General features: G+C 40.7%; 1 protein-coding gene across 1 annotated transcript in view; it reads right to left on the bottom strand.

Annotated features, from left to right (window-relative positions):
• Positions 1–5,120: 5,120 nt before the first annotated feature.
• The window catches only part of fgf9.S (fibroblast growth factor 9 S homeolog), a 45,211-nt gene continuing 37,016 nt past the window's right edge, over positions 5,121–13,315 (bottom strand). The window contains 1 exon segment of the mRNA NM_001085807.1: positions 5,121–5,883. Within this exon segment, the coding sequence (NP_001079276.1) occupies positions 5,638–5,883 (246 nt within the window). The 3' untranslated portion in view covers positions 5,121–5,637.

Consider the following 13,315-nt stretch of genomic DNA (forward strand, 5'->3'; position numbering starts at 1 on the left):
CTGGGAAACCTTCAAAACATCAAATAAAATTTTTTATTTTGCCCTACACATGTGCCCACTGTATAGTTAAGTTGCCATGAGTAAGGAAATGTAGGGGGGAAGGAGGGGAGCCCCAAAAAAATTATCCCATAATATAGAAAAAACGCCAGCGTTTTTTGGGACTTGGAAAAAATGTGAACTTTTTTTGAAGCAATCCCTATCTACTCTATTGCGCTTCGCCTGGTCTGAGGTGGCGAAGGAAGTCTAGCGTAAAAGGTAACGTTCAGTACAATGCGCGCGTTAGTGAATTTGCGTAGTTACGTCCGTTGCGAAAATTCGCCAGGCGTAAGAGTGCGAAGTAACACTAGCGAATTTACGCCAGCGTTCGTTAGTGAATTAGCGAAGTAACGAAAATGATGAACGCTAGGGAATTGACGCTAGCGTTAGGCACTTCGGCGCTTAGTGAATTTGCCCCCATGTCTTAAATATATTGATAATGGGTTGAGTGGAGAGGAGAAGTCAGGACATGCATCTAACCCTTTCTTAACACTATCCAAATAGTAGGATCTTTCTAGATTCAGTTGTTGGATTGACTGTGGTGGTACATTACCCTTTTTATCCACTGCAGAATTTTATAGTCTACCCTTACATGTCATTTATATCGACATTCTTCTAATCTTCATCATGTTTGCACATATTTTCTTCCTCAATAAAGCCAAGACATTAGTGATTTAACATTTAAGGGCTTACATAACCCTTCCTCTTGCAACATTTATGAGCACATTTATCAAAGTTCAAATTTCAAGTTCATGTGAGTTTTTAAAACTCCCATGTACTCGAAATTCGACCAATCGAAATTAATTAAAAAATAGAATTTTCAAAACCTGGGTGAATAGGATTGACCCTAAAACTCGAATCGAATATGAATTGAATTTGATTCGAGTTTTAAAAACTCGATTAGAGTTTTTTCTCCGAAAAAATACTCGAATATCAGAAAATTTTAACAATTCCCTAGTCGAATTTGACAGTTTTGGACATAAAAAAATGCGAAGATTCAAATTGCTTGATCAAGGTCCCCTGCATCATCCAGTCTTTTATTTGGGCTGATGTTTCTATTTTTTTCTGCCTTGTTTATGAGTCTTATAAACCGTAAGTCGCTGCCTGGTTTCAGAATCCTCTGCCTTGCTCCTGAGCCCCTGTGTGTTTACAGAGTACTTATTTTGTTCCTTTCATTGGTATTATTGATATTTTGTCTGATCTGGATCCAACTGGCTTTGATATTTAATTTCCCTGCCTGGTTCCTGCATCCCTGTCTTGTTCCTGCATCCCTTCCTGGTTCCTGCATCTTTATCTGGTTCCTACATTCCTGTCTGGTTCCTGCATCCTTGCCTGGTTCCTGCATCTTTGTCTGGTTCCTACATTCCTATCTGGTTCCTGCATCCCTGCCTGGTTCCTGAGCTCCTGTCTGGTTCCTGCATCCCTGTCTTATTCCTGCAACCTTATCTGGTTCCTGAGCCCCTACCTGGTTCCTGTGTCCCTGCTTGGATCCTCAGTCCCTGCCTTGGTTCTGAGTCCCTGACTGGTTCCTGAGACCTCCCTACTTCCCGTGTCGGGTGTCTGTTCCTTACTCAACTCCTGTGGCTTTCTTGGTTCTTATCTCTGGCCTGATCTGAATTTTGCCGTGACTACTGACTAGTATGCTACACCCCACATTTGTCTTCTGCGTACCCTTACTCTGTATATTAGACTTTGCTTCAGCCTACCACCTGCCCTGGCCTGTGTTAGGACTCAGCTTTATTCTGTTAACGTCTCACTATAAACAGATACTGTTCGTTGCTGCTTCATCCCAGTTACACTAGACCTGTTATCTCTTCTTATCTCATCACAAATATGTTGTATCTTTGTACAAATAAGATGAATCATATTGAATCACACTGTGACATTTGTACCAATAAAATGTTTTTGCAATGTCGGGGCAAGCCCAATTACACATTTCAGAACACTTTTAAATAAATATTTATTCATATATTTTTTAGCTGTAAAAATATTACATTTTTGTTTTGTAAATGTACCATACATTTTAGCATTTTTGCCTAATGACCCAGAGTTTGTGAGGTGCATGTTATTTTGCTAATGCAAAACAAAAAAAAAAAAAGTATAATACTTTTCCCCTCGTAGTTTAGTTATTCATAAAGATTTATTAGGTTCATTTTGCAAATTATTTAGAAGAGGGTGCTAATGTATTATGACAGTTCACGCTGAAAGCAATTTCAATAGCAGATGTTACAATGACCCCCTAGGAAGAACTTTATTTTGTGGTGTGAGAGAGTCTGGGCACAGAAAAACAAGTTTACATATTAGAATTAATTACTAGAATTAACCTGTAAACCTGGGGCCAGCATTTTTATTTCTTTAGCAAGAATCTGGGGACTCAATTCAGCCACATTATATCAGCTAGCCCCTCAAAATTTTCTGCGTTACTATGGGAAAAGGCAACTACAATTTTACTGCACAGAGCCTTTAACTATGACGACATTAACTAGGCTATGGTGCTCTTTTGAGGTTCAGCACTAAAGAGAATAAGTAAACGTCTCATCTGTTATATGTTTAACTGGTACAATATTTAAGCGTACATAGCAAACCTTAGGTGCCTTTGAACAGCCAAGGAGATAGTAGGGAGTTTAGAGTTCCATGAACCACTTGCTGGACATTTGGAAAATAACAGCACAGATGTTGACGGACTTCTGTGGGTTGAGTTATGGTATGCGGTCATGATATTCCAAAGCAGAATAAAATAAAATGTGAACAGATGAAAATTTTCACTAACAACCTCCAGCTCAGGACAGATTCAAAGCAGAGTAAAGGTTTTGTAAGCTACGGGGCTGTATTTAGTGGTGGCCGAATAACAGGCAAAACAGTCAGGGGCTCCTTGTTCTAGAACTGCCAAACCAATAGCTATTAAGTTGTTGGTAAGGAAATTAAGGGTGCCTGGCTGGGCCACAAGGTTATTATTTATTTTAACTATGACAAAGTCACAGTCCCTTCCCAGAGGCTACAATCCTTATGCTTCTATAGGCACCATCTTCATATACTACTGCTGCTATTCCACAGTCACACTCCCTTCCCAAAGACTATTATCCCACTGTTACTATAGGCACCATCTCTCCCTACTATACCTGCTATCTAACAGTCACACTCCCTTCCCAGAGACTATTATCCCACTGTTACTATAGGCACCATCTCTCCCTACTATACCTGCTATCCCACAGTCACCCTCCCTTCCCAGAGACTATTATCCCACTGTTACTATAGGCACCATCTCTCTCTACTATACCTGCTATCCCACAGTCACACTCCCTTCCCAGAGACTATTATCCACTGTTACTATAGGGACCATCTCTCCCTACTATACCTATTATCCCACAGTCACACTCCCTTCCCAGAGACTATTATCCACTGTTACTATAGGCACCATCTCTCCTTACTATACCTGTTATCCCACAGCCACACTCCCTTCCCAGAGACTATTATTCCACTGTTACTATAGGCACCATCTCTCCCAACTATACCTGCTATCCCACAGTCACACTCCCTTCCCAGAGACTATTATCCCACTGTTACTATAGGCACCATCTCTCCCTACTATACCTGCTATCCCATAGTCACACTCCCTTCCCAGAGACTATTATCCCACTGTTACTATAGGCACCATCTCTCCCTACTATACCTGCTATCCCACAGTCACACTCCCTTTCCAGAGACTATTATCCCACTGTTACTATAGGCAACTCCCTTTCCAGAGACTATTATCCCACTGTTACTATAGGCACCATCTCTCCCTACTATACCTGCTATCCCACAGTCACACTCCCTTCCCAGAGACTATTATCCCACTGTTACTATAGGCACCATCTCTCCCTACTATACCTGCTATCCCACAGTCACACTCCCTTCCCAGAGACTATTATCCCACTGTTACTATAGACACCATCTCTCCCTACTATACCTGCTATCCCACAGTCACACTCCCTTCCCAGAGACTGTTATCCCACTGTTACTGTAGGCACCATCTCTCCCAACTATACCTGCTATCCCACAGTCACACTCCCTTCCCAGAGACTATTATCCACTGTTACTATAGGCACCATCTCTCCCTACTATACCTGCTATCCCACAGTCACACTCCCTTCCCAGAGACTATTATTCACTGTTACTATAGGCACCATCTCTCCCTACTATACCTGCTATCCCACAGTCACACTCCCTTCCCAGAGACTATTATCCCACTGTTACTGTAGGCTATTATATAACTGCTATCCCACAGCTACAATCCATTTTTGGAGGCTAATAATTCTACTTCTACTGTAGGCACCATCTCTCCCTAGTACCCCTACAGTCCAGAGACTATTATGCCTAATACTACCGACCCCATCTTGTCCTACTATCCCTTCCCAGCGTATAATATCATTAAGATTCGCCACACTACTTCAACCTTCAATTTCTGCTTTGTTGGGTGGGGCCCAGTAAGTACAGCCTTCGATGCAATCCTGCTTGAACTTTCCTAAAGACCAATCTCAAAAGCTCGGAGCTGACAGATTTCTATTGCAGAATATCTGTGAATTGCAAGGTGTAGAGTTTGTAAACAACCCAATTCTGTTCTTTGATAGAAGCAGCAGCTATGGTGGAACTTCTATTCTGTAAGCACCAAAGACCACAATGCCCTCTAGGTCAGCTGAAATGGATATGGCAGTCATGTATTCTCATAGGACAGCCAGGCACTTTGGAGCTTTAAGAATAAACCCCTATATTCTATGAATGGTGTTCATACGTTTACGAAGTAATGGGCACAAAGTAGATTGTCACCTTTAGGGTCACAGAGGTTGGTTTTGATCATTGTTGTTACATTAATCCATGCACCATAGTAATAGACTTGCATGAATTTTAACCACAGGTTTATAATGGCCTTTAACATTTAATGTTTACAGAGCCTAAAGCTTCGAAAATGCCTATATGGCCTGTACATATTTCATTAAAAATAAACTCTATATAATAAATAAATATATAAAATAAATATAATGTAGCCTTTGGAATTTCTATAAATAAATTTAACTTTTTTGTATTTTATTTTTTTTCCTTCCTATTTCCCTAACTAAGAGGTCTTTGATTGATGCTCGTTAGGAACGACAACCCAACAAGTAATGAACTGAAAAGTCTTTTTTAAGACTGCACCCATCCATGCCTTTGTAAATGCGCGTACACTTGAGCAGGCCTTCAGCCAAAAATCCCGATGAAGTATGGCAGCTAGGCTGATACGGGATGAAGTAAAATACAAAAATGTATAAGCATGTCTATTCCCCAGCATGCATCAGGCCTCATTTTTCCTTGATTCGCAGTGTGATTTATATATCTTTCAGCCTTGTAATTAGTCAAGCGAGTGGGCACAGCCTTTCTTCCAGGAGGACAAACCATTAAGTGCAGAACGGAATCAGCATGTTCCATCCAAGCCTCCATCATACATTATGCATGCGACAAAAGTTTGGCAACAGTGTAGCTGATGTGATGACCTGGCTAATCAATAAGAACCCACCACGTGAAACCTTTTTATAGTGGTAACCTTTTTTCATTTTTTTAAAGGCTCGAGTGAAGGAATTGTCTTTGTCAACTTTGGCTTAAAATATCTTTATAAAGTTCAGGTACTTTTTCAGGGTCCACAGGTCTCGGTAAAAAATGGGTAAATTTCTGGTGCCTTTTAGTCCTAGTCCCATCTCGTGAAGTCCCATCTTTATTCAAGGCTACATAATATCTCCGCCCAGTGTCCACATGTTTATAAATGTTCGAGGAATAGGTGTTGTACCAGTTCTCTTCAAACTGCTCTCGGAACACACACTCTTGCGTTAGCTTTTCCTGCAGAGAAAACAGATGGGAAATTAGATTGAACCTGATTCTCATTACAGTTGAACCCCCTTTTTTTATCTTAAAAAAAAAAAAAAAAAAGATATTAAATCTGGGAACATATATGTATTTATTATGCATAATAGAGGTATGGGACCTGTTATACAGAATGCTTGGGACCTGAGGTTTTCCACATAAGGGTTCTTTATTAGTGATGGGCGAATTTCTCCGATTTTGATTTGCCGAAAAATTTGCGAAACAGCGAAAAATTCGTGATACTCAAAAATTGACGTCCGCATCAATTTTGGACGTGCGTCCGAAAAGTCTCTAACGTCAATTGCGACGCAGGCGTTAAAGTCAATGGGTGTCTGAATAGTGTTGACGCACTGCGCTTTTGACGCGAGGGACTATTCGTGACCTTGAGTTTATTTAAATATTAAATAAACCCAGTAGGATTGTTTTGCCTCTAATACAGATGAATTGTATCTTAGTTTGGGTCAAGTACAAGTACTGTTTTATTATTACAGAGAAAAAGGAAATAGTTTTTTAAAAAACAAGAATTGTTTGATTATAATGGACTCTGAAGGAGATGGCCTGCCAGTAATTCAGGCCCTTCTGGATGATGGGTTTCTGGATAATGGATCACATACCCGGGACCACAAAAAATTATGTAAAATGTGGGGAAACTTAAAATTGGGGGATGTAAAATGTAATTTTCACTGCGTTTTCTTTCATCTGTACAGCTCAGACACAGAGAATGCTAATCACATTCACATCAGACCCTGCCCTCTGGAGCTTACAATCAATTGCTCTAGTGTCTTCTCACATACACAAACTACTTATAAATTCATCAGAAGTCCTCTAATGTGCCACTAGGTTTCTGGACTGTAGGGAATCCCTACAAAATCACAGGGAGAAGATCCAATCCTAATGTAGACATTGGCCTGATCAGAACTGATCCCAGTTCCCCTGTATTTTACACGGGGCCTCAGTGCTGCACAATGTACATACCGTAGATATTTATTATGTATCCCTGTTTGAAACAATGAAACTCTGTACAAATCACAATAAAGTGCCAAACACCCTTAAGCCTGTTGTGGGTTTTCTTTTACTTTATGGAAGACTCTGCATTTAAAGACAAGGAAATATTAGGCAGCCTTGGAGAATATAATATGTTTTTTACCTGGGGCCAGTGATCCTTTTAAGGGAAAAAACTGCACCAGCCTAAGTAAAATGAAAACAGCACTGTACAGCCATCTTACCTTATTCCCAAGCATCCATGGTTCAGGCTTAAGCATGCATAGCAATGCAAAAGTCACTCCATTTCCCTTGCACAAGGAAATTCCTTACTAGGGACAACTGGGAAAGGTATGTAAAATGGAGGCCCTGCGTTAGGTTTTTTCCAGGGTGGTACAGTTTTTCCCCAAAAAGGGCCCTGGCCCAGGAAGAAACATTTTGGACCCAGTGAATCCACTTCCAAGTGAAATCCATCCCCCACCCATTGTCGGTCTATTGTTTTCATTGAGTTCCTGCAATGGGATGCTCCTAAAGGTCTTGAATCTATTGTCCAGAATGCTCAGGACCTGGGGTTTTCTGTGTAACGTATATATTTCCATAATTTGTATCACCATAACTTACGTCTGCTCAAATGCTTTTTAAACATTAAATAAACCCAAGAAGTCTGCTTAGCCACCAATATGGATTCATGCAGCTTAGATAGGATCAAGGACAAGGTATGGTACAAGAAGCCACTTTTATGTGTAAATTAGGCCTTCACAGAAACATCTGCCACAGAGCCTGTAACTATTGAAGCAGTGTTTAGATGTCCTTGGGCCTCTTTAATGAAGCTCATGGAGAATACTTTTGTGCATGGCGGCCTGGACTGCAATACAGATCAGCCATATACAATTTCCATAATTTCATCTTTCCATTGATCTCTCTGTGAATTTGCCGGACAACCATGTGTAGAATTCGCTGCTTCTAATTCTATCACGCTCAGAGCTTTGGATCTGTCAGCCAAACTCTTGTCTGCAAGAGTGCGAGTGCGGACTCGTGACATTCCAATACAATTTTAGCCTAATATCGAGAAGAGTTTGTGGTGTCAGTGCCCTCACACTCCCCAACACACACACAGTAATGTAGTCTGGGAACTTCAGATGTGCTGGTGTATCATAAGGCAAATACATTTCTTTATTCCCACCCACAGAGATTTTAAAAGTCCACTGTGGAAAATTATTCTTCATTGGCACTATTTATTACAACCAGAAATAAGGGTAGAACTCACCAAAATAGAATAGCAGTCCAGGAACACTTAACTGGCTATGATTAAGTGGCCACATTTTGGCACAAAACGCATAAGGCTTTTTAGATATGATATCTTTAGATATGTTTTCTGCGTTCATTTATCAGTGTGTTACAGTGTGTCCGCCTGTTCTATTTCCATTTAATACAACGGCAAAACAGTATTTACTGTATGAGAGAGGAAGAGAGGAAGACCTCATTCTACAAAGACTCAGATGTACTTGGATAATAATAATATGTCACAGTCAAACCCAGTCTAGAAGAATTGGATGAATAAATATCACATAAAATATCACATTTTGGAAGGGTTAGATGGTTACATTTCAGGCTACTACACTGAGTTACACAGACCAACCTGGATCCCATCACCAAACTGGATCCCTTAGATCAGTGCTCCCCAACCAGTGGTTTGTGAGCAACATGTTGCTCACCAACCCCTTAGATGTTGCTTCCAGTGACCTAAAAGCAGCAGTTTATTTTTGAGGCAAGTTTTGGTTTATAAAAAACAGGTGTACTGCTAAACAGAGCCTTAATGTAAGTTGTCAATCCACATAGGGGCTACCAAATGGCCAATCACAGCACTTACTTGGCCTCCCCAAGAACATTTTTCATGCTAGTATTGCTCCCCAACTCCTTTTACTTCTGATTGTTGCTCATGGTTCCAAGGGTCGGGGATCCCTGCCTTAGATCTTAGTGTGTCTTGGCCACACCCACTCCACCCCCCAGGAATGACAATGGCCTGACAATGCTCCACGGTCCCACTGCTTCTGAAGTTTAAGGTGACTTTCTGTGCATATGAATGGAAGGAGTAAGATGGCAGACGGTGCAAATTACTGACAGCTGGACTGTTACTGTGGGTGACCAGGTTAGGGGAGGTTTAGTTAGGGTGACTAGCAAAAAATGTGGGTAACTTGTCTAGTTACACAAAATGCACACATGTGGTAACACAAACTTCTGGTTGCATACAGCTATAAAAAGTTATGGGTGACAGTCTTTTGTTAAGGTCAACAGTGATACTGGGGGAAAGTGCTGGTCCCTAGTTCTGTATTTTTGGTGTCACCTGAACAGTTACAGTCAGGGTAACAGAGACACTAGAAATCTTGTGTGAGTTATCTTTGTAGCCATCTTCTTAAGTTCCTATAAGCGTCTACTGAATGGATGTACTAGTGCAGCTTTCATAAAAGACACTCTGGTTTGTCCCATTGGCTTTGTCTATATCCGCTCACTTACAAGTTTCCAAGGCATTTGAGTAAGAAAATGCTAAAAAGATAATAAATCAGAGAAAAAATCCTTATCTGTGGGAAAAATGGATTTACGAAAATGTAAAAGGAAGAAGAGCGAGATGGGGGATCAATTTGCTGCCAAATTTCTTTCTCCGCCTCACTTGCATTGTAACAGAAGCTGATCAATCTTTGTGCTCCTCTGTAGGGTTTATGTAATTCTATCATTCCTAATGTTGCTTTAATTAATCCCAGGGGGATGTATGATGATAACATAGAATTTCAGAAAAATGTAGAAAAAAAATATTTACTGTTTTATCAACATTGTAAAAGAAGTAAAAAAAAGTGCAATTCTAGGAGAATCATCCAACCACTAAGTAAGTTGTTTATTTGCATGGATGCTTGCCATGGTGACCAGTTGCTCAAACTCAGCTCAAGATGTTTTATTTATACAGGAGACAACAGGAACAGCAACATGTTAACTGTAAGAAGTTTAGCCCCTTCATGACAACCATATACAGTATATTGATCTATTGTCTGAAAACCTATTATTCAGAAAAAATGGTCATTTTTTTAAATCTTCTAATCTGAGGGAGAGAAGCCATTTACTTTTACATATAAAAGTGGCACAACAGCTTGTCCCTTAATGCTCATTCAAAGGCGTATATTTATCAAAGAGTGAGGTTAGAGATCGTCACAGTCCTCTAGAGTGAAATTCCGCCACTCCCCAATCATTTCTATGGGATTTTTAAAGGAGACGGAAAGTCATCTTGCACTTGGGTATGCCAAATGTTAGGCACCCCCAAGTGATTGTATTTACTTACCTGAAACCCTGGACCGGTGCTCCGATCCACAGAGAACTGGGTTATACCAGTGAGCACCACGGAATGATCTTCTTCCATCTTCTTCTTTCTTCACGTGGCTGCGCATGTGCAGTAGAGTGGAAAGCCGAACTTTAACTAAAAAGTCTGCTATTTCGTTTTACTGTGCATGCATCTGCCTCGGGAAATATGAAGAAAGAAGAAGCCGGAAGAGAAACGCTCCGTGGTGCTAGCTGGAATAACCCCTGGGTTTCAGATAAGTAAATACAATCACTTGGGGTGCCTAACATTTGGCACACCCAAGTGCAAGAGGAGTTTCCTTTGCCTTTATTAATGGATGAAAGTTCATCCTTTGATAAATACGCCTTTCAAAATGCTATAGAAACGAATGGAGAATGGCAGAATTTCACTCTAGAGGACTTTGGCAATCTCAAACTTCACTCTTTGACAAATATACCATAAAGAGCGATGGCCTCCGGGGTCTGGCTTCATTTTAGGTTTACATTGATCAGTAGCCTTAAGGCTCATGGCTCTGCATTACAAAAAGACCTCTTATTTGCAAACCCAGGTTCCATTCACTATGGATAAAAGATCCAACACTTGCTTTAAATCAGAATTTCTCTGCCCTTTTTTGCCAATGTTTCTCAGGCTTATCAAGGTTACCAGGCAGGCTTGGCTGATGTGAAACATCCCATCCAAAAAAAGGATTGGGGTTCCAGGCTTCTGCCAACATTAACATAACTGCCAGAATTTAACATGTTTGCAAAGGGGGACAATTAAGGCCATGGTCTCCAATTCGCTTGACCACTTTGCATGGTCAATCATTAAATACTTTATGCATTAAAGTTATTACATAAGGCTTTGAATTACTCCAATTAATATGACTGAATGCAAATAAACAGGCTTCCCAATAGGCAGAGAACCCTTCTCCAATATATTTTAGAAACCCAGGGAAGATGGTTAAGATAAAGCATAAATAAAATTGGTTCAAGTTTGGTGTAACTGTAACTGATTCAAGGGCACAACTGACCCATTGAATCATAGCCTAAAACACACTTTACTTAAATGGAGCCCAACACATTATCCCACTGGACTAAACCTGTTATATCTATCCATAGAATAATCCTTATTCAAATCTATCCTTATAAGTAGCCTAATTATATGCTCCAATTGATGAATGGGCTATTTCCACCCTGAAACCAAATCAGAGAAAGTGTTTAAGGTGGGTCACAGGTTGCTGCACTCTCTTTTAAGTCTTCGGATAATCAATTTTCCACCGCTCCACTAAATTAGACGTTGTCTACCAGGGAGAATAATGAAAGGATGCTTTTGCACAAGAATGGTTATTTTGGCATTCCACGCAAGGTTAAATTAACTTACCCTTTGACACCGAGTCTAATAACTAGCCCAGGTGCACAACTTATTGTAAAGGAATTATCATTCTAAGCACTGGGCATCTTTATCTTTTAGGAGCCTGGCCTCACATTTCAGCAGTCTCCCCCAGCATAGGATATCTCCTTAGCCATTAGAAGTGCCATTATGGTTAATATTATTTCAATTTATTGGGAATACAGAGATGTCATTAGGCTGGTAATGTCCAGTCTTGTTTTTTATTTATTGTTTTTAAATGTGTTCCTCTAAATTGGAACATGAAGTAAGGTCTTAAAAATGCTCAAGTGGATCATTATCTCCTTAATAACATGGGGTTATGTTGTCATCTCTGGGAACTGTGATTGAAGACTGGAGGTGGCAACATCTGTTATGGAATACGTCTGACCTTTTAATTAAAAGGGTGACACTACACAAGTACGTATTAGTTGCAGTAACTTGGTAAGATGATCCACACTCCTTTATGGGGCTGAATGCACAACATACAGTCATCTGTGTATTTTACCTACCAGGGGGTGGGTTAAGCATACAGATGATTTTATTTCTAGTGAACACACTACAGCATCAAGACATGGCATTTGTACAGTAGTTTGTATACGTGGGAGCACTCCCTGCAACAGGGTAAATGGGGACAAAAGAAGCCCTGAGCTTAGCCGTTATCTACAAGATGTTATTGCCTTCCTTCCTTGAATATCAGCCATTCTGAGTACAGTTTATACAACTTACACAGTAGCACAATTGTTAGCAGTGCTGCAACATATCACTTGGGTCAAAAGTCTGATTCTCACCAGCGCTCAATCTGTATTACCCTATAGTGGACTTGATTCCGAATATATTCATGGTGCGTGTATTTTGGTTCCGCATTGCCCTGAGCTCCAGGACTCAGCCAAACCCCCCCCATCTAAGGGGTACCCCCTTCTTTTCAAGTCTACCACTGAATTTAGTCACAAGTGGTCAGCAGGGGCCACCCCCTGAAGCTACAAATTATGTCATCTAAAGGGTTCAATTAAGCTCTCAAACAGTGAGGGGGCCATAAAAATCTTTTGATCACAACTGGCCCATGGACCTCAAGTTGGACAGTATATATAGGCAGGTCCGCCATCAGGGGGGCACAGGGGAAGTGTACAAGTCCTAAAGGGGGGCCTGGCTGTGCTGCACTTTTTGAAATAGCCGAACCCCACTTGACAGCGCCGACGCTGTGCCGCCTCTCCTGAAGTCCCTAAAAACAAAAGTCCCGTACAGCCGAAGTCCCGAATAGCCGAAGTCCTGAAGCAGCAAATGACCCGAAGTCACAAAAACAGCCGAAGTTGAAGTCCTGAATCGGCGAAAAGACCCAAAGTCACGAAGCGAGCCGAAGTTGAAGTCCTGAAGATACGAGTTCACTTCTACTGAAAACCAATGTGTATTTTTTTATTTTTTTAAACCCCTGGCCACCAATGTATTATTTTAATAGTCTATAGGCCCCTGGCGCCAATGTTTTTTTAAAAAAACTTTTATGGGGAGCCCTGACGCCAGTGGGTTTTTTTAACTAATAGAGGGGCCCTGGTCATCAATAATTTTTTTAATTTGTAGGGGGGCCCTGACCATCAATTTTTTTAAAAAAAACTTTTATGGGGGTCCTGGCGCCACAGATTTTTAGCTTATAAGGGGGCCCTGACCATCAATAGCTTTTTATAACTTGTGTGTGGGGGGGTTACCATTTTTTGGCGCTGA

The sequence above is a fragment of the Xenopus laevis genome, chromosome 2S (assembly GCF_017654675.1).
Source record: "Xenopus laevis strain J_2021 chromosome 2S, Xenopus_laevis_v10.1, whole genome shotgun sequence".
NCBI lineage: Eukaryota > Metazoa > Chordata > Amphibia > Anura > Pipidae > Xenopus > Xenopus laevis.